This window comes from Amblyraja radiata, chromosome 1, assembly GCF_010909765.2.
Source record: "Amblyraja radiata isolate CabotCenter1 chromosome 1, sAmbRad1.1.pri, whole genome shotgun sequence".
Taxonomy (NCBI): domain Eukaryota; kingdom Metazoa; phylum Chordata; class Chondrichthyes; order Rajiformes; family Rajidae; genus Amblyraja; species Amblyraja radiata.
The window spans coordinates 9543259-9566242 of NC_045956.1; the positions used below are offsets into that span (position 1 = coordinate 9543259).

Genomic DNA, 22984 nt, shown 5'->3' on the forward strand with positions numbered 1-22984 from the left:
AATAGGAGCAGGAGTAGGCATTCGGCCCATCGAGCCTGCACCGCCATTCAATATGATCATGGCTGATCATCCAACTCAGTATCCCGTACCTGCCTTCTCTCCATACCCCCTGATCCCTTTAGCCACAAGGGCCACAACTAACTCCCTCTTAAATATAGCCAATAAACTGGCCTCAACTACCTTCTGTGGCAGGGAGTTCCAGAGATTCACCACTCTCTGTGTGAAAAAAGATTTCCCCCTTATCCTTAAACTGTGACCGCTTGTTCTGGACTTCCCCAACATCGGGAACAATCTTCCTGCATCTAGCCTGTTCAACCCCTTAAGAATTTTGTAAGTTTCTATAAGATCCCCCCTCAATCTTCTAAATTCTAGATTCTAAATCCTTCAGGGATGTTTGTTTGCTAGTTGGTCTGGAGTAAATGGATGTCATGGATTCACTATGTAAGACAGACCTCCAAGGTAAAGATGAACTAGGTGGAATGCTGAAGATGTCTGGAGCTTAGGAACTGGTAGCTGTAGGCTATCAGCAAGCTTCAAATGATAGTTCCAGGGCTTCGGGTAAGCTAAGATAATTACAGGTGATCAAATGGCTGCATTCAGCACCGTGGCTGAATTGACTGATACGACTGAAAAGGATGATATATCCAGATGATACTGTTGTAGATGTCAATGATTACAGGGAAAACTTCTTAAATCTTTTACAGAATTATAGGTAGTGAGTTTTAAACTCAGATCAAGGCATTAATTTGGTGCTCTGGGGCACAAGGATATTAACCTGTAACAATATTCCTCTAGTTTCGTAAGATGATCCCTAAAAATGGACTTTTCTGGGATTTCAGATCTTATCCAATATGATATTAAAATTACTGGTATATGCAAAACAAAAATAAGAGTATTTCTTCTAATGCCCACCTCCTAAAGTTTAAGCAAAATATTTGGTACACTTTGCAACAGAACTTTGTGGCACATTAGCAAGGATCCAAGCTACATAGGAAAAAATCAAACACATTGCAGAGGTTCAAAAGAGTCGTACCTTTTGAATTGTTTCAGAAATATTCCAATGTTCATGCTTCTTTTTGAATCTAAAATATTAATCTGTAATGGAGGGATAAAATAAGTCAGAACAATAAAATATTATTGTACTAGAATTCTATTTGCCATTTATAAATACAACGGAGACATGATCGAGAGAATGGCCTGCATCCAATGAAACAATAAAGACATTAGACCAAAGTAGTTGTATTGAATTGTGCAATGTAGTTATAACATATATATAGTGCCAACTAAAACTAATGCATAGATTGTAGTTTAGTTTTATTTAGTTTAGAGATATAGTGTGGAAACAGGCGCGTCGGCTCACCGAGTCAGCACCAACCAGCAATCCTCGCGCATTAACACTATCTTACATACAATAGGGACAATTTACATTTATACCAAGCCAATTAACCTACATACCTGCACGTCTTTGGAGTGTTGGAGGAAACTGAAAATCGGAGAAAACCCACGCGGTCACGGGGAGAACGTACAAACTCTGTACAGACAGCACCCGTAGTCGGGATCAAACCCGGCTCTCTGGCACTGCAAGCGCTGTTAATGCCCCTGTCCCACTTAGGAAACCTGAACGGAAACCTCTGGAGACTTTGCGCCCCACCCAAGGTTTCCGTGCGGTTCCCGAAGGTTGCAGGTGGTTGCCGGAGGTTGCAGGTAGTGGAAGCAGGTAGGGAGACTGACAAAAACCTCCGGTAACCGCACGGAAACCTTGGGCGGGGCGCAAAGTCTCCAGAGGTTTCGGTTCAGGATTCCTAAGTGGGACAGGGGCATAAAAAGGCAGCAACTCTACCACTGCGTTGGTTGACAACTATGCCTAAGGTGAATGACGTGTGTTGGCACAAAACTTCAAGTAAGGCAGCGCATGAATTTGTAAACAAAATCTGATTCACTTGTCTCCGACAGTTGCCTTTTATTTTAAAAAAAACATTTGGCATTCACCCAAGTTCTCAATTTTAATTATGTTGTCCTCCCTTATTTATTTTTCTTACAGGATAGCCCAAAAATGAGCCATGGTAAAAAAAACCTTGGGGTAAAGACACAAACCTTGAGTGACTTTGAAATGTCAGTCATCTCTGCTGCAGAAGTGGCAAGAGGATGCTGCTTATGCAAAACATTCCTCAATCTTTGAGCCATTTTCTTTCCTATAATAAGGTAATCACTGCACTAAGTAATTTGCTTAAAACAAAGCACCAGCAAAAATCCCACAATTATAAACTGAAATAGAGAATTATGTATTTTTGTTGGGGGAGATTGTAATTTTGTTAGAACGCTGGTTTTAATTTGACACATTCTTTAAGTTGCTTCCAATCGGGCTAGGAATAACATTTGCAATTTCACCAATTATAATTTAGATTTAGGAGGTCATTTAAAAATAATGTTTTCTTCCCCACAGAGGAGAGCTACACTTCTATTTGTGCAATGCTTCCTAGCTCTTCTTCAATGCAGGTTTGATGAGCAAGATAGGCTACATGTGAGATAAAAGGCAGCTGAGAATGTTTTCTTTACAAATGTAATCAGTTTGTGTCCTCCCTCCTCATTTAACAATCGGGTGAATAAGTCTCCTTAAAAAAATCGCCACCACTAAAATGGCAAGAACTTCAAAAAACACCTCCACTAAACTGACAAGAACCAGCATGAGCATGGTAGGTGGCATTAACGTTTATAGGTGATTTCCAATTTGATATTTTTGCTGATTGAGAAACATCACAGGAAACATTTGCGGGAAAAATCCATCAAGCCGCTGAGGCAGGAGACATTGTAAAAATAATCATTGAGAAGGATTCACTTCCAGTTACAACTTGTAGGATTGACCTGTGTAAACAAACTAACTACATCAAAGTTTTAGGTGCCCAAGCAAAAACAAGACGTCGGAACCAAGGGTGTGGAAGAGCTCAAGAGAGAGAATGGCCTGTTCTCGCTCTTAAATCACTGACAGGCATTTAAATACCAGTCTGAAATCAGATGTCCTTCCACTCACTCTCACCACAGTAATTCTCCAGGGAACAGGAGAGAATTATCGGAGCCACTTGGTGTTTACGCTACATCACTCGGCATTCTAGGGACCTCCTGCTTATGTTGTGAAAAGAGATCGGGAGAATTCCCTTCACTTCCCCTGTCCCACTCCCACATTTAGTTTCAGGACCACCAAGGTGAACAACATTTTCTGCAAATATCTCTTCCACAAATTACTTCGTTATTTATTAATTTTGCTTGATCGGCTCTTCAGGTCTCTTTCTACGCACGATTTAATCAATCAGTATAGTGCTTTTGTACGTTCCCCATTACAACTCCAGTCTGTGACTGTTCAACAGTTAGCTAATTGACCATATGCAACTCAGCCACGTAATCTTAAATACTGGAGTAACAGTAATAGTACAATCATATCGTTTTGCTCAACACCTCCGTTCAGTCCACCAAACCCATCTGATCTCCCGGTTGCTCAGCACTATAACTCCCCCTCCCATTCCCAATTTGGCCTTTCTGTCCTGTGCCTCCTCCATTGTCAAAGTGAGGCCCAGTGCAAATTGGAGACCTTTTTTTCCACCCAGTTTTATACCACCAGGGAGGTCTTACCTTCCGCTACCTGCAACCACCGGCAACCACCTTCAACTAGCATCGCAACCGGCTTCGACTAAAAAATTACTGATTTTTAAAACGGCAACCTATTTTTAGTCGAGGCCGGTTTTGAATTTTTTGAAATAATCGCCGGAACATAGAAGAAGCGAAAACCACTTTCGACCATCAGGGAGACTGACAAAAAAACCCACGGGAACCGCACGGAAACCTTGGGTGGGGCGCAAAGTCTCCAGAGGTTTCCGTTCAGGTTTCCTAAGTGGGACAGGGGCATTACTGTCTCCAACTACATTCTATCTCTGTCCCGCCCACTACCATGACATCAGACTGAAGAAGGGTCTCGACCCGAAACGTCACCCATTCCTTCTCTCCAGAGAAGCTGCCTGTCCCGCTGAGTTACTCCAGCATTTTGTGTCTACCCTTAATTTAAACCAGCATCTGCAGTCCTTTCCTCCACACCTAATCTTAAATCATCACTTCATCCAATGGGCAACATTCAGTTAAAAACAATGTGGAGTTCTCAGAGCAACATATATTCTGTAAAATACATATAATTTAACTGCAATAGTGCCGTTTTCAAAGGAAGTCTGTTAAATAAACCATGACACTTACTGACGATTATTGTTATTTCCTAATTAGCATCACCTTATAGGGCACAACGTATTGGAAAACCTTGAGAACCTTAATGAGCCTACCAGGTCAAGAATGTAATGGGATAATCATTTTAACACATGACTCACTTTGTTTAAAAATGTGCAATGTTTGCACACTCAGTACATGTATAGTGAACCAATTGCAGAGTTGGAGACCGTGAATTTTCATTCTCCTTTTCCTTTCCCATTATGTTCAGCTCCACAATTATTCTCCCAGTTCATCCTCTGGCACACTTAATCCTTTCCCCCAGCATTGTCACTCCTTGTGCAAGCGACATCTTGGCAGCTTTTCCCTCATCTGCATTCTACCCCACTTCACCATCTTTTTTTCTCGTTCACATTTGCTTAGTCCTCATCTCCCCAGCCCTGCAGCTCCAGCATTTTATGTAGGGCAAGTAACCAAACAGTGGGACTTAGACTACAAATATTGGAATAGCGTCGTGCCTGTTTAAAGCCAGCCATTGTAGGTCAATGGTGAGAAATGTAATTGGTGCAAGGGTGAGAAAATAAGTTTACCATGTTTATGAAACTCCATTCAGCAGCCAATTCACCTCAATGCTAGTAACATGAGCTTCAATCTGAAGGTCACATTTCAACCAGTTAAAACAAATACCCCAGGGGAAAACTTTTTTTTTTTTAAAAGAGAAACATAGAAAAGCAATAACCTAATATACAAAAACAGTCCGAAAAGACTTGGTTGCTAACGTTTACCACATTTTTTCATTTCCCTACCCTTTCTTAATCTATCCGAGTCCCCGGTTGGCAGGGAATTCCTCTTAAACCTTTGCCACTTTATGCTGCCCCAGGGAATTGTCAGATAGCTTGTACTCCAACTCCCACACTGGCCTCCTTGCTGAGTCCCCCTACGAAAATTAGGAATTCAAGGCCAGAGAGCAATGAATTCACACTTAAGTAATAAACTTATTTTAAACTCACACTAAAATAAACTTATTTTCTCACCCTTGCACCAATTACATTTCTCACACTTCACACCAGAATGCATAAACGCACACCTGCGCTTTGCGGGTAGGTAGAGAGAAATTGTTTTAATTGTCTGACCGCCCTTTGGTCTTTTTGCGGTTCTCAATTATAAAAGTCCGCTCCCACAAAGAGCCTTGCCAGATGGACAGCTGGATTGCAAACTGAGCATCTGGATGGCCATACTTTATTTTGCAAAACCCGATTCTGAAGCGATTAACTTTAATGACCAGTGAATGAGGAGCACCATAACTTGGGTTAAGTGTTCTTCTCTACATCTTGCCAGTTCTCTAGATGGCCAAGATTGCCTGTGGACAGAGTCACCATGGTCATTTTTTTTTTATTTTTTTTTTCATTTTTTAAAAAAAAATTTTTTTTTTGCAAAAGTGGATTGGAGCTCAGTTGCTGGCAATTCCTGGGGCCAACTTCTTTTTTTTAAAAGAAAAACGATGGCTCACAAATCAATCTCGGTACATTACCTTCACATTAATGCTATTGAAATATAATTGAAGTGCCAGAGTTGTGTATAGGTGAGTGCTACTGGGGGCATATTGTGTTGGGGGACCCATGCTTGGTCTAGTTCAGGGGTGTCAAACTCATTTTAGGTCACAGGCGAGATTGGGCAAAATGCGTCTTCATGCGGGCCGGATCATTTGTCCACACGTGAACGCATGCGCACACGCTCCCACTGCTTCCGTCGCCTTTGTTTTTTCAACCTGCTCTCATGTGCCTCAGTCTCTGCTATAACTACAAAGTGGTTCACTTTACGGATTTTTGTTTCTTACGAAGAAGATTGCCGAGCAAGCATTACTTTTATGATTGGTATTAACTTACAGTCGTGGGCTACAAGAAAGTTGTGATGAGAGAGAGAGAAAAAACGATGCTATTTTGGCTAAGATTGTTTTGGGAGCCGCACCCTTATCCATTAATAAACCATTGAAATAGAACATTAGCAGACACAAATGTAGACCTAACGAAACCAATTGTTGATTCGTTACGTCTACTTCTCCGCCACCATTCCAGGTTGAGGCCTCTCCCGGTCAATACGGGTTTCTGGGACGATCGCGAAGGGCATAGAATAGAGACACTTTGTGGTCAGCTGACCTCTCTTCTCCGCCATGCTGCTCCACACAGTGTAAAGGGAAAAGTATCCACCACGCAGCCCGCACCGTACCGCTACAATGTTGGTTTTTTTACCGCACAGCATTCGAACCCAGCCTCTCCACACCGCGCAACCGAACCCCGCTCAGCTCCCTCCTCATTGGACACAGCTGACTGCCCAGAGGGTGGTCCCTTCTATTATTGGGCCAGCCTGGTGTCAGTCACATGGTTCTTGGTTTCTTGGTTTCTTGGTCCTTCAAAATATTCCAAATGGAATTTAAACTGGAGATGGTACCTCATGGTGGTACCCCATCTCCCCTCCCCCACACCTCTCTCCCCCTCCCCTCTCTCCTCCCCCTCCCCCACCCCTCTCTACTCACCCCTCCCCCTCTCCTCACCCCTCACTCTCCTCACCCCTCTCCTCCCACCCCCATCCCTCTCTCCCCCAACCCCCTTCCCTCTCTACCCCACCCCCTTCCCCTTACTCAAGGAGTTGTCACAATGTTGGCAGCATGCAGCCGTGGCCTCTCACGCCTTATAAGGAGCGCGCGGCTGACTAGAGAGATGGGTCACGGGCACGAGCAGCGGCTCAGGGGGAGCCCGGACGCCCCGACACCGAGGACATCTGCAGCCCGATCCGGCACCGTGGACAGCTGGAGCCCGCGGCATTGGGGAAATCATCCCGCGGTAGTTTAAAACCCCCTGGTCCAGTTTACCACCATTTCTCTTGGAATCCCCAGCAACCTCTCGCGGAGCCCTAGTGTTCCGGGGATCCCCGGTTGAGAAACGCTGCATTAGAGGGTGTAGCTTTAAGGTAAGAGGAGCAAAGTTTGAAGGAGACGTGCGGGGCAATATTATTTTCCACATAGAGAGTGGTGCACGGTGGAGGAGGCAGATATACGACAGGAGGCTACGATAAGAGGCCTCTAAATAGTCACATACTGTAGATATGTAGGAAATGAAGGGATATGGATGATGTTGAGGCAGAGGAGATTAGTTGAACCTAGCACCGTGTTCGGTGTGAATATTGTGGGCTGAACTGCCTGTTCCTGTGCTGTATTGTTCTATGTTCTAGCTAGGGCAGACGGTCAACATCTGATAGACGCTGTGCGCAATCAGTACATTTGAAATGTAATAACATTATCCAGCATTCTGGCTGGGCAGTGGATGAAAATCAATTCACTCTTTGGCATAACCAATAGCATTCTCTGATATCATGTTAGGAACCTCTGCCAAACCAAAATACATATCCTGATTCATTGAATTGTTATTCAAATATTGAACTTTAAACATTTTAAAAAGGCGGTGGCAAATGAAATTTGGAAACTTCAGTTGGACACAAATTCCTTGGTCATTAAACTTAAATATAAACATATCGATCGATAAAATAACAAGTGTATATCGACAAATAACCAAATCAGCACAGATCATTTAGATACATTGCTGAGCAGTTGGTTAAGGGACATAGACGAGGGCTTGACAGGAGATCATCTGGTTTTTGAGAGAATAATGCAGCAGGAACTTAAAAAGGGAGTGAACATATGTAAAACAAAAATCATTTGTCCTTAAAATGTTAATTTTCCTTTGCAAAGCTGATAGTTCCTCTAAATAGTTTAAACATTTGTCATTTTCCATTTGTATGTGCAAATTATTCAAACAGTTCAATATTTCAAATGGACAGAATTCATACAATTTTAATAAAATATTTAAAAAATGATCATTTTTAAGTTTGCCAGTCACTGGTTGGTTACAAAAAAAATCTATACAATTGCTATATGTTTCTTAAATTATGTATAAAATTAAAATTAAAATAACACACACAGAAACTAGCCTTTATGTAAAATAAAAACAGATAATGCTGGCAACACTCCGCAGATCAGGCATCAGTAAAGCAAAAACAAGTTTACATTTTTAATTCAAAAACCTCTCATCCTTTCTGACCTGCTGAGTATTTCCAGCATTTTCGTTTTTTTATCCTAAGAGGTCTCAACGTGCTTTAGCGAAAGAGAGGAACTTTGATGCACTGTCACTGTTGTAATGCATGGAAACATACTGTATGAGCAGTTCTACAGAATAAGATCCCATCAGGAAAAAATCCCATAAAAGAACAAAGTACTAATCTCTGCAAGCGATATTGATGGGGAGGTAAATATCACAATTTTTTTTTTAAAGCAATTTTTCAGAATATTGCCTTGGGACCTGTTATGCCACCCTGGGATGTGAGCTTTCACTGTCAACTCTGTGGGATCTACCCAATACTGCACTGGGTCATGTGTTAATGCCTCTGGAAATGGAACTGAAACTGGCAATCTTCAGAAAGTCAGAAATGAGAACGTTATCACAGAACAAAGTTTGGCAAATAATTTGAGAATAATTCAAACCTAGCAATAAAGCACATAGAAAATGTATAATCTCATTTTACCTCTTTGCTGCTGCTTTTAAATGAGGATCTTGAATTTGCCGTGCCAAACTTATTTTTAGCGTCATCTTTCTGACCAAACAGCTCCTCAATAGTCCGAGTATCAATCTTGTATGAGTGCTCTTTTGCGCTAATGGTCCAAATATTTGTTTTTCCTCGAATGTGCTCCTCGGGGATGGTCTTCCAGAAGAAACTGCGGATTCGTTTTTGGTGCCCGGCCCGGGAGCCCGATGCTGGAGGTGGCGGAGGGGGAAGTCCAGGCGGTAGAGGGGGAGGAGGTGGAGGTGGGGGCGGAGGTGGAGGAGGAGGAGCTGGAAGTGAAGGTGATGCTGTTGGTGCTTCAGTGATCAAACCGGAGACTGATGGAGAAGTGGCATTCTCTTTGTCATTTACAAACGACAGGCAACTCATCACTTGCATTGTAATCCAAGAGAAGAAAAAATAATTTCGGCTTTTTCCACCCCCTTGTAAGGTCGTTCAAGGCTGGGGCTAATTCACGGCCATTGTTCCAACATTTGCCGATAAACTCATCTCATTCACCGGATTTTCTACATACAATCCACCGAAGAGCATAGTGTCCCGGGGTACTCATATTATATCATTGTTCATCCGCCAAAGCACCAGAACCTGTTAATCAAAAAAAAAAAACTCTTCATGTTAGATAATGGAACAACCAAACAGCACAAGTGCATCTCCTGCAAATACTGATTATTTAACTTGTTACACTTCCCGCCAAAGGGTCTTGGGTTTTTTTTGGGTGGGTGGATGAGGAGTAAACACGGGCGAGGTCTCCCATCCAATGCATTTACCAAAGTACTTGAACTAGAAAGGGAAAATGCAGGAGACACTCAGCTGGTCAGGCAGCAACCGTGGAAGGAGAAACAGAATTAACGTCAATCAGATGCTGACTGACCTGCTGAGTGTTGTCAGCACTTTCTGTGTTTTTTTATTTCAGATGCCCAATGTTTGCAGTTCTTTGATTTTCAAAAAGGTTTTGCCGAAATTTCACGTAGCCACATAAATCAACGATAAAAACAGTCAAATGTAAGCAGCTTCAAAATCGTGGATGCAAAGATGTTCTCTCTCTGATTTCTTTAATGCAGACGGTGCTGTCTTTACATGCAGACTTTTACATATTAGATGTACCTTCATAACTCACCTTTTCCCTGTGAAGGAAACATGAATGGAGATAATCATTGGGCAATTCGCTTTTGGGATCCTGGAATGCAATCCAGCATGTATGCCTAAGACACTGAGGCATCGAGCAGAATTAATTGGAAAGCATTTAGTATTAGGCAATGGATAATGTGCTTATAATTGCATGAGGTTACCCTACTTCTTATCAAGTTTACATCTGCTAACTATGTACAGGTGACAGATCATATCTGGTACATTCTACAACCCCAGTTATGCCCCTGTCGCACTTATGGGGCTGTCCCACTTAGGAGACCTGAACGGAAACCTCTGGAGACTTTGGGTCCTACCCAAGGTTTCCGTGCTGTTCCCGGAGGTTCCCGGAGGTTTTTGTCAGTCTCCCTACCTGCTTCCACTACCTGCAACCTCCGGCAACCAGCTGCCACCTCCGGGAACCGCACGGAAACCTTGGGTGGGGCGCAAAGTCTCCAGAGGTTTCCGTTCAGGTTTCCTAAGTGGGACAGGGGCATTAGGATCCAACCACTTGACAAAGTGGAGAGTTCTAAATTATTTATTTTTGTAACACATGAACAACATTGAAAAAACTCTCTACTGAATGGGAACAGAATGATAAATTCAATATTAACATTTATCAAATATCCGTGACAAGATAATGCTGTACTTGAAGGGAGTGTTGAGTTCGTAACCAAATTACATTAAGAAAAAGGTATGAATTGTGCGTACCAACTAGCATTCTCCTCACAAATAACTCTTAATTGCTTACATGAAAAATGATCAGTCTCTTTCAATAGGAGAACAATGTTCTTTGTGGTAGGCAAGAAAGGGCGCAAGTTCCCACATGATTTATTTAATTGACAACAAGCTATAAGAGAGGGAGAGGGAGAGAAATGGGTTTATATACAGGCACTATAGAAAAGACATAGTTCATGAGACAAGGATATTACATTACTCAAGCATTTTTTTTTTAAAGAAAGACCGGCATCTGCAGTATGGTTGTGAAAAGACAAGATCTATTTATTGAAGGATTTTCACTTAAAAAAATAGTATGAATTTTGATAAGTTGTAAATGAACCTTTTAAATCACATGAAAGTGTTTGAGTTCACAAACTAGTAACAAGAGCGTTGAAATTCCTCATTGAAGTTGCTCAGGCAGGGCTTCCTTTTATTAAACCATAAATTGGTACTAAATGCTATACAGATGATCTTCAAGTTTACTCCAAATAATCAATTCCATTATTTTACCCACATGGTAAATTAATAATGTCTTCATGACTGTTCAGCCTATCATGTTACCTCTTTGAACACAAATACCATATTATCTTGCTTTCAATCCTCTTATCTCAATGGTGTCAAGTGACTTCTAAAACGATTGACACATTTCAACAGGTACTAGTTAGTCACTGGAACACTTAACCAATGGCATCACTCCCACAACCCCAAGTCAGAGTGAAACTGTTGCAGAAGAAAAAGTTCCAGGGAAGAACAATAAAGAAGATTCTCAGCTTTAAAAACCATCAATTAAGATTGACTTAGAACCTTGATGTACGGTGCCCTCCATAATGTTTGGGACAAAGACCCATCATTTATTTATTTGCCTCTGCACTCCACAATTTGAGATTTGTAATAGAAAAAAATCACATGTGGTTAAAGTGCACATTGTCAGATTTTATTAAAGGCCATTTTTATACATTTTGGTTTCACCATGTAGAAATTACAGCAGTGTTTATACATAGTCCCCCCCATTTCAGGGCACCATAATGTTTGGGACACATGGCTTCACAGGTATTTGTAATTGCTCAGGTGTGTTTAATTGCCTCCTTAAAGCAGGTATAAGAGAGCTCTCAGCACCTAGTCTTTCCTCCAGTCTTTCCATCACCTTTGGAAACTTTTATTGCTGTTTATCAACATGAGGACCAAAGTTGTGCCAATGAAGGTCAAAGAAGCCATTATGAGCCTGAGAAACATGAATAACGCTTACTAATCACAAAGGGACTGGCAGGCCAAGGAAGACCTCCACAGCTGATGACGGAAGAATTCTCTCTATAATAAAGAAAAATCCCCAAACACATGTCCAACAGATCAGAAACACTCTTCAGGAGTCAGGTGTGGATTTGCCAATGACCACTGTCTGCAGAAGACTTCATGAACAGAAATACAGAGGCTGCACTGCAAGATGCAAACCATTGGTTAGCCGCAAAAATAGGATGGCCAGGTTACAGTTTGCCAAGAAGTACTTAAAAGAGCGACCACAGTTCTGGAAAAAAGGTCTTGTGGACAGATGAGACGAAGATTCACTTATATCAGAATGATGGCAAGAGCAAAGTATGGAGGAGAGAAGGAACTGCCCAAGATCCAAAGCATACCACCTCATCTGTGAAACACGGTGGTGGGGGTGTTATGGCCTGGGCATGTATGGCTGCTGAAGGTGGTGGTGGCCGTCGGTAACGACGATGGCGGGTTGTGCAGTCTCGATGCAGAGAAGAGGGCTGCACAAAAACCTGTGTGTGAATGAGTTTAAGGTGGAGAACCTGTTGCACTGTAACAACCCCACCCTCTCTGGCCGCAGATGTCAGTGTCCAGTGGTATGAAAAATCATCACGGCTGGAGACTTCTTGGCTGCAGTGGATGGCCATGTCGTCGTTAGTGATCTGACTGGCCCTTCGCATTCCGCAGTGTGTTGCTGCGTCGCCTTTCCAGCCATTGGTTCATAAAGATCTCTTCCGCCTGGTCCGCCAAAGCAGACTTTCCATGAAGGATGAGCATGTCCCACAGGTTGAACTGGGCTACATGGTACCAGTTGCAAGGCTACGCCGTGACCTGACAGTACCTGCTGAAGGTACTGGCTCACTTATCTTCATTGATAATACTATTGCTGATGGTAGTAGTGTAATGAATTCTGAAGTGTACAGACACATCTGCTCAAGTTCAAACAAATGCCTCAAAACTCATTGGCCGGAGGTTCATTCTACAGCAGGATAATGATCCCAAACATATTGCTAAAGCAACAAAGGAGTTTTTCAAAGCTAAAAAATGGTCAATTCTTGAGTGGCCAAGTCAATCACCCGATCTGAACCCAATTGAGCATGCCTTTTATATGCTGAAGAGAAAACTGAAGGGGACTAGCCCCCAAAACAAGCATAAGCTAAAGATGGCTGTAATACAGGCCTGGCAGAATATCACCAGAGAAGATGGTGATGTCCATGAATCGCAGACTTCAAGCAGTCATTGCATGCAAAGGATATGCGACAAAATACTAAACATGACTACTTTCATTTACATGACATTGCTGTGTCCCAAACATTATGGTGCCCTGAAATGGGGACTATGTATAAACACTGCTGTAATTTCTACATGGTGAAACCAAAATGTATTAAAATGGCCTTTATTAAAATCTGACAGTGTGCACTTTAGCCACATGTGATTTTTTTCTATTACAAATCTCAAATTATGGAATACAGAGGCAAATAAATAAATGATGGGTCTTTGTCCCAAACATTATGGAGGGAACTGTTTTTGGTTTTGTTTAGATATGCAGTGCAGAAACAGGCCCTTCGGCCCACCGAGTTCACGCCGACCAGCGATCCCCAGAGATCCTGGAGAAAACCCACGCGGTCACAGGGAGAATGCACAAACTCCATACAGACAGCACCTGTAGTAAGGATCGAACCTGGGTCTCTGGAGCTGTTCGGCAGCAACTCTGCTGGTGATGAAGGTTTTGCTGACACCATCGTGAACCACAACTCCTGAACCCCATCAACCTTGGTGAAAGGCATCTTTAGTTCATCTCGCAAAATTAACAGAATCACTTCCCTAGTTATATTCCCACATCATTTCCCTACCCCTCTCCCAATAGTTGGTTTCACCCAGCAGGGCTTGCAAAACATTACACATTTAATCAAATCTCCTCAGCCTCCTTAGTCACAAAGAAAACAAATGTAGCCTGGTCATTATCTCAATACTAAAATTCCACAGCCCCAGTAACATATGGTATTCATAAGTCTATTACATGTTCTCTAGTGCCTTCATATCCTTCTGTATACACTGTGGTTATCAAATTACGTAACCTAGGTGTGGTCATACTGATGCATTAAACTGTTTAACATGACTTCCCTGTTCTTATATTGAATGCCGTGGCCAACAAAGGCAAATATCCTTTTATGCCTTTACCTATTATGGTACCTGCAGAAATACATAGGCTCGCACTCCAAGATCATGTATTGCTTTAACGATCTTTCCCAGATCAAATTCTATCTGACACATCACCGATATTCTATTGCAGTGTACAATTTTCTTGGTGATAACTGCCAATTTTGGTATTATCCACAAGCTTCTTTAAATATAGAGGGCATGCAAAGTCCACAAGATATATACCAGTAAAAGCAGGAAGACATTTACTGAATTCTGTGGAAACCCACTCCATGGAACCCACAGCCACTAAAACTTGCACTGATCATTACCATTTGGCTGGGATGACAAATGTTCCCGAGTGGGAACATCTTGACCACCATCCTCTTTGGCTCCCTTAGGATTTTTTATGTTTCAATAAGATCATCCTTCGTTCTGCCAACTCTCTCACCCGAGGAATTTCCTACCTAATCTATTTCGCACAGTCCTCATCGCTATAATATCCTTTCTAAACAAATTGCCAAAACTATACATGGTATTTCAGGTACACAAAAATGCTGGAGAAACTCAGCGGGTGCGGCAGCATCTATGGAGCGAAGGAAATAGGCAACGTTTCGGGCCGAAACCCTTCTTCAGACTGATGGGGGGTGGGCGGAGAGAAGAAAGGAAAAAGTAGGAGGAGGGGCCCATATAACCATATAACAATCACAGCACGGAAACAGGCCATCTCGGCCCTACAAGTCCGTGCCGAACAACTTTTTTCCCTTAGTCCCACCTGCCTGCACTCATGCCATAACCCTCCATTCCCTTCTCATCCATATGCCTATCCAATTTATTTTTAAATGATACCAACGAACCTGCCGCCACCACTTCCACTGGAAGCTCATTCCACACAGCTACCACTCTCTGAGTAAAGAAGTTCCCCCTCATGTTACCCCTAAACTTCTGTCCCTTAATTCTGAAGTCATGTCCTCTTGTTTGAATCTTCCCTATTCTCAAAGGGAAAAGCTTGATCACATCAACTCTGTCTATCCCTCTCATCATTTTAAAGACCTCTATCAAGTCCCCCCTTAACCTTCTGCGCTCCAGAGAATAAAGACCTAACTTATTCAACCTATCTCTGTAACCTAGTTGTTGAAACCCAGGCAACATTCTAGTAAATCTCCTCTGTACTCTCTCTATTTTGTTGACATCCTTCCTATAATTGGGCGACCAAAATTGTACACTATACTCCAGAATTGGTCTCACCAATGCCTTGTACAATTTTAATATTACATCCCAGCTTCTATACTCAATGCTCTGATTTATAAAGGCCAGCATACCAAAAGCTCATCCCGAAGGCTGAGGGATGGGAGGAGACAGCCCGAGACAGACCTCCTTTTTCCTTTCTTCTCCCCGCCCACCCCCCATCAGTCTGAAGAAGGGTTTCGACCCGAAACGTTGCCTATTTCCTTTGCTCCATAGATGCTGCTGCACCCGCTGAGTTTCTCCAGCATTTTTGTGTACCTTCGATTTTCCAGCATCTGCAGTTCCTTCTTAAACACATGGTATTTCAGGAGTGGCTTCATTCACTATTACCCTGTACAATAGTACTCCAACACTCATGCAATAAAGGGCAATCAGCCATTTGCCTTTCTAACTACTTGCTGCACCTGCTTGCTAATATATTGCTATTAGTACACAAGAACACTTTGATTATTCTAAACCTGCAATCTTTCTGTTTTTAGATTCTCTTTTCAAAGTTTGTAACATCACAGGAGTATTGTGTGTGGGTCAGGTCACCCTGTTGAAAGGATGTAGAGGCTTTGGAAAAGGTGCAGAGGAGGTTTACCAGAAAGATGCCTGGATGAGGGGTTATTAGCTGCAGGGAAAGGTCGAATAGCATTGGATTGACTTGGATTGTTTTCCTGATAGAAGTGTATAAAATTATGAGAGGCATAGATAAGGTAGATGTCAGAACCTAACATAGAGAGCCCAAGCCCAAAATTATGAACATGTGAATGCATTGCAGGAGCAACGTGTGAGGCAAGGGATGCAGTTGGGGAGATGGGGTTTGATGAGGCCTGCTGCACCCGCTGATCATGACCACACCATCGAGGTCAATAACTCTCTTGTGGTACTGAGTCCGCGCCCTAGGCATCGCGATACCTGTTCATCGCAACTACCATTTCCCCTGCACTGCCGCTTCATTCTGTTTGTACAGTTTCCAGTCCTCTTGTGGGTACAAGAGGACTTGGGTCTCCAGAGATTTAATCAACACGAACAAGCTCAGCCTGATGCTAGCCACACATATAATTGAGCACTGGGGTGTTGTGCCGAGGCCTGTAGCAGCAACGTTACTGCTGATTGATCACTGAAATCACATTCATGAAATTGCAACGCATGTTGCTTGTGGCTCTGCTGAGATCACACGGGAGTGCGGTATTCTACATACAAATTAGACTAAAAGACCACTAAACCAGTATTTGGTTGTTTCTGCCTCTTGCTCACCCATTAGTATTGGTAACCAAAAGAGCCTATTCTGATCTAGTCCACCATCTTTAGGGTTGCTGAACACAAAACAAATTGTCAAGTGCTGTTTATTTTGCAAATTATCTTTATTTTTTTTCCATTCAGTTTCTCATTGGGTTCCGTTTCCTGAGCTTGCTTTATATTTACCAAATTAACTGGAAAATGTATTATACTACTGAACACATGTAAAACTTCAGTAAAATTAAATGTGTTTGGGTATTTTAAGAATAAGGAGTAAGCCATCTAGAATTTAAGAATAAGGAGCAAGCCATTTAGAACGGAGACGAGGAAACACGTTTTCTCACAGAGAGTAGTGAGTGTGGAGTTCTCTGCCTCAGAGGGCGGTGGAGGCAGGTTCTCTGGATGCTTTCAAGAGAGAGCTAGATAGGGCTCTTAAAAATAACGGAGTCTGGGGATATGGGAAGAAGGCAGGAACGAGGTACTGATTGGGGATGATCAGCCATGAACACATTGAATGGCGGTGTTGGCTCGAAGGGCCAAATGGCCTACTCCTGCACCTATTGTCTATAGTTCATAGAAATAACATCCCATAGTTGAAAAATCTGCTAATCCAGTGCCAAAGTCCCAGTGGTTCCTCCAGATTAGGAGAGTTTTCCTGCAGGGCCTTTTTATAACACCCTCATTTTCCTTTTATTTTAACTTCATAGTTTCCGTTCCTTCCATTACTGATGGCACTAAAACACTGAAAAATACTCCATTCAATTCATGCATGACCCTCAACATGACTTTACTGCCTGAATGTGCCTTCCTGTCTAACTCAATAACTCCATTCCTACCAGGGCTTTCACATAACACTGTTCCACCTGCTCTCACATTTTAATGTGTTGGTCCATTTAAACTCTTGTTTGTTTTGACTCAGTTTATTGGTTAGGGAACATTATTTACTCCAAAGAAGGGACAAACTTTTGAAAGAGTCGGATTTTATATGTACTAAAGTGCTTTTGCATCATCTCCCATGTCCAACTTTTTTACGACTGTTCCATTATCTCACGGAATTTCCCTCTTGTAAGGGTATAGATCCATCTATTAGATTCATGCATCCCGCACTTGGATCTGTTAAACCTAAACTCTCTGTGGTTGCTCAGCTAAACAACAACGTTACAACTTTTACATTTTCTACACCATGAGAATACCAGGTCAATATCAGCATTGCTTTTTATGGCTCTTGTGATGCCATGAATCAAGGATCCATGCACATTATGCCTACATCTTAAAACATAACCATATAACCTTATAACAATTACAGCACGGAAAACAGGCCATCTCGGCCCTTCTAGTCGGTGCTGAACACTTATTCTCCCCTAGTCCCATCTACCTGCACACAGACCATAACCCTCCATTCGTTTCCCGTCCATATACCTATCCAATTTATTTTTAAATGATTAAATCGAACCTGCCTCCACCACTTCCACTGGAAGCTCATTCCACACGGCTACCACTCTCTGGCTAAAGAAGTTCCCCCTCATGTTACCCCTAAACTTCTGTCCCTTAATTCTCAATTCATGTCCTCTTGTTTTAATCTTCCCTACTCTCAATCGAAAAAGCTTATCCACGTCAACTCTGTCTATCCCTCTCATCATTTTAAAGACCTCTATCAAGTCCCCCCCTTAACCTTCTGCGCTCCAAAGAATAAAGACCTAACTTGTTCAACCTTTCTCTGCAACTTAGTTGCTGAAACCCAGGCAACATTCTAGTAAATCTCCTCTGTACTCTCTATTTTGTTGACATCTTTCCTATAATTTGGCGACCAAAATTGTACACCATACTCCAGAATTGGTCTCACCAATGCCTTGTACAATTTTAACATTACATCCCAACTTCTATACTCAATGCTCTGATTTATAAAGGCCAGCATACCAAAAGCTTTCTTTACCACCCTATCTACATGAGATTCCACCTTCAGGGAACTATGCAGTTATTCCTAGATCCCTCTGTTCAACTGCATTCCTCAATTCGCTACAATTTACCATAAAATAAAAAAAATTACTTAATTGGCTGAGATTTCCTCATTAAGATGATGGGAAGATATGATGGGGCACCAGAAATGTTGATCCTTGCAACACGAACACCTTGCCATTGGCAGAGGTGGAAATATCCCAGGGTGGAAATGTCAAAGGCTCGAGGGCATAACTTTAATGTGAAAGAAACAAAGTTTAAAGATGAGTGGGGTGTTTTTTTTTTATGCAGAGTCTGCAACCCGCTGCCAGGTTGTGGAGGTGGTTGTGGAAGCAGATACGATAATGGCATTTAAGAGGCTTTCGGATAGGCATGGGAAAATACAGGGAATGGAGGGATATGGACCACATATAGGCAGAGGAGATTAGTTTTCAGTTGGCATCATGTTCAGCATGAACATTGTGAGCCGAAGGGTCTGATCCTGTGCTTTACTGTTCTGTGCTCAATGTATCCATAAAATGACATGGCCCACCAGTGGCAAATGCCGAACATCAATTAATACACCCAGCAGAGACCACAGACAATGACAACAGTGAAAAACATGAGCTGCACTGGGCAGAACACATCACAGAATTGCTGTACAACCACTGGAAGAGGAAGCACAGCCCACAGACAGATGAACACAATATTAATACAATGCCCAAAGGAAGAGAACAGTGAAGCCATCAACATTGTAAAATGGGATATCTGCTGGCAAGAGTAACATTGAATGGAGAATTACTAAAGTTAAACCCAATTGAGAAGCATCTTTTTTGATTCCACTGCTCACATTCTGAGAAGGGAATAGAGTACCAGAAGAATGGGGCTAGGGAGTTGCAGTGAAAACATCCAAGAAAGCACCACCAGGTGATTGTGGTGACTGGTGTGGTACACTCTTATGCAATGCTTGTGTTAGTGATCAAGCCCAAGCGTATATCAGAGGCTGTTAGCAGCATTCTCAGAATACAACCAAGGAAGTGGATGCAAAGACCAGCCCGTGACAAAGATAATATAACAACCAAAATGACTTCATATTTGACTGGGATGGGCACAATGAGCTCAATGGCTTCCTTGTCTGAAATTGATTTTTTAACAGCTTTTCCCCCAATTTTACCATCAGCATTGATCACTTTGAGTGCAGTCTTGAAGTCAATTCAGGAATGTGTTGAAGATGTGTCATGTCTGCAATTATCTTCAATATCTGGGTAATTTGTGGTAAAATTGAAGATATAGCGAGCTATGTCACATGGATATGAATTTGCAGATGAACCGTTGCTTCACTTTCATTTACTCACAAATACCTGACACATTGCAGTCAGACAGCAAATTGGACTGCAAATTAACCACAAGAGAATCTTTAATATTGCTGCTCGTGAGCAGTGCGAACAGATGATCACATTCTGGCTAATAAAGAGTCAGATGACCTGGAATGAGCCAGGACATCTGAAGCAGAATTTAAAAAAACAACAGCATGTTCAGTAGTTTAAATAAAGTCTGGAAATCATCAAAACCTAAACTAAGCTTAAAACCAAACTCAAGATTTATCAGAGTCTCATATTTTGAACAGCTGTCTCTGGTGCTAAATGCAGGAAATGACAATGTACATTACGTTCAAAGGGTCTTTATTTCATAAATGGTGCCACAGAAAAATCCTCCCTATCTTGTATCTCAGAACTACCTTAAAGACCTATTTTATGGTGCAACCAATGAGATATGAAAGCGCTGTTATTACCAGGAGGTATTGAGAATAGACTGATCACATGGTTTAGATGAACTGAAGACGTAACGATGTAGACACTTGAAGGAAAACTAAAATGAGGCCACCTGAAAACTACGTGGATAAGTTGTGGAAGCTCTTGGCTGCCAAACCTGGGGTGCCATGGGAACCCTTGCCAGGAAAACACAGGGATAGAAGAGCTTCATCACTGCCCAAAGCACCTGAAGCAAAATGGGCAGCAGGTCAATTTATGAATGAATGCAGAGTTTACCGAGTGACTAGACCAAGTGCAGACCCGTTGGGTCTGTTCCCGCAACACGCGGTTGCGATTTGGACTCAATAGGCCAGGCAGTATCTGTGGAGAGAGAGAGAAATGGTTGGATATGTCGGGATTTGAAAGGCCCCAACACAAAACGTCATCTGTCCATTTCCCACTACAGATGCTGACCCCCAACCATTTGCTTTTGCATCTGTGGACTCTTGTATCTTACAAATTTTATAAAGATAGATTTCCAGAGTGGCATCTGGGAGATTCAAAACTCCAGAGTGTGAGAAGCCGTGGCTTGAAAGAAGGAAAAATACATCCATGTTTCTCTCTCCTTGCATCCTGCCTGATCATCGTGTATTTCAAGTTGTGATAGTCAATATTCTTCTTTGTATGGTGGATTTGATCAAAATGGCTCACTTGTTTTCCATGACATAATGTTTATTTATCCAATGGAACGAACGCATCAGCAAATTTGAAATTAACTGGCAACGATAAAATTGGGCGGATTAAAACTAAAAAAATGTCAATATGAACATAACAGAAAATTAGAGTAACAATTGTATGATCTGTAAGGAGATTCTTGATAAGAAAAACAAAATGGGGGGATCATTCACACGGCAATCGCTCTTTATGTTCTAAAGAACCAATGCTTCTGAGGCTTTAATAAACAAATGTAATGATAAAAGCTATACTTAATTTGCAGTAAAGATTGAGTATGTGTTCAAATGTATCATTCAGGTGTACGGGGGAGAGAGTGACAATATGTCATTTAGACAAATGATCAGCCATGATCATATAGTAAGGTTGAGGAATTGAATGCCCTACTCCACATCCTATTTTCTCTGTTTTTCTCTATTATGTGCCTTTTAAGAGCTTTGATAATATTTTACTTTTAACAAAAATTCCAGTCTCCCTCTCAAACCTTGATTTAGGACAGTTTTTTTTTGGACCAGAGACAACAAACCTTGCACAGTGAGCAGGTGCAATCTCCACGGTTTTGGAAGATGCATCTGTTACTGAGGAGAGGGAAATAGAAGCAGTAGTTTTAACACCCAACACTAGCAATCCATAGTACACCCAAGCAGATTTAGAAACATAGAAAATAGGTGCAGGAGGAGGCCATTCGGCCCTTTGAGCCAGCACCGCCATTCATTGTGATCATGGCTGATCGTCCCCAATCAATAACCTGTGCCTGCCTTCTCCCCGTATCCCTTGATTCCACCAGCCCCTAGAGGTCTATCTAACATTTCTCCGCGCAAATGGACTAGTCAACGACTCTCTTCATGTAATTATACTTTCAGTTTGTGTGTTTTTGCAAGCTATAAAATGAATGTATTTTCTTTTAAGTACAAGTCTGAGGTGAATTTTCTTTGATGGAACCCAGACACTGCCTTGCGTGGATTCCTACATGGGGCCATTTCCCTTCAGTTTCTGTACAGTCACACCCTAAAAAAATCATTATAAAAATCCGATCCAGGTGAGCAGCTGTCCACAGACTTTTGATGACTTCTGGCTATTGCTAAAGAACATTCATCCAGCAGTGCTCTGATCTTTGACAGGAATGCTGTTGAGATTCCCATAGCGCTCGGCTGCATCTGTCCTTCAATTCACAAGCCCTTTGCCTCAGAAAGGATGAACTCTGCTCTGGGTGCATCTCTGAACATGAAGTTAAGTGTTGAGAGTTTGGATCAAGGAGGAACTTTAGTTAGTGAAACAACAGCAGGGGGATGTCATTAAATCAGGACTATCGCAAGAACACTGGTGTTAGAGGATGATGTACGTCACATGGTGTAAAATTACTTGAAGGGGTTAGATAAGTAATTGAAAAGAATACAAATAACTTACGGAAATGAGACTGAAGTAGGCATTTGGTTAAGTTGGCATGAGCATGAGCATGAGACTGCTGAGGCAAACGCCTGTCACTATTCAGGATTTCACAAATGCTGCTTGGGATCATAGAAACATAGAAACATAGAAAATAGGTGCAGGAGTAGGCCATTCGGCCCATCAAGCCTGCACCGCCATTCAATATGATCATGGCTGATCATCCAACTCAGTATCCTGTACCTGCCTTCTCTCCATACCCCCTGATCCCTTTAGCCACAAGGGCCACATCTAACTCCCTCTTAAATATAGCCAATGAACTGGCCTCAACTACCTTCTGTGGCAGGGAGTTCCAGAGATTCACCGCTCCCTGTGTGAAAAATGTTTTTCTCATCTCGGTCCTAAAAGATTTCCCCCTTATCCTTAAACTGTAACCCCTTGTTCTGGACTTCCCCAACATCGGGAACAATCTTCCTGCATCTAGCCTGTCCAACCCCTTAAGAATTTTGTAAGTTTCTATAAGATCCCCCCTCAATCTTCTAAATTCTAGTGAGTACAAGCCGAGTCTATCCAGTCTTTCTTCATATGAAAGTCCTGACATCCCAGGAATCAGTCTGGTGAACCTTCTCTGTACTCCCTCAATGGCAAGAATG

General features: G+C 42.1%; 1 protein-coding gene across 3 annotated transcripts in view; it reads right to left on the minus strand.

The window, feature by feature from the left end:
• The window catches only part of fhdc1 (FH2 domain containing 1), a 114422-nt gene that overhangs the window by 76914 nt on the left and 14524 nt on the right, over positions 1-22984 (minus strand). Inside the window, exons 1-3 of one of the 3 annotated variants that reach the window (XM_033017421.1) lie at positions 10694-10782; positions 8779-9402; positions 1034-1095 (exon numbers count right to left, since the gene is read on the minus strand). In XM_033017421.1, the coding sequence (XP_032873312.1) occupies positions 1034-1095; positions 8779-9195 (479 nt within the window). In that variant the 5' untranslated portion in view covers positions 9196-9402; positions 10694-10782. Of the gene's footprint in view, positions 1-1033; positions 1096-8778; positions 9403-10693; positions 10783-22984 lie in introns of those variants that run through there. The other 2 variants (XM_033017414.1, XM_033017430.1) reach the window with 2 other exon arrangements.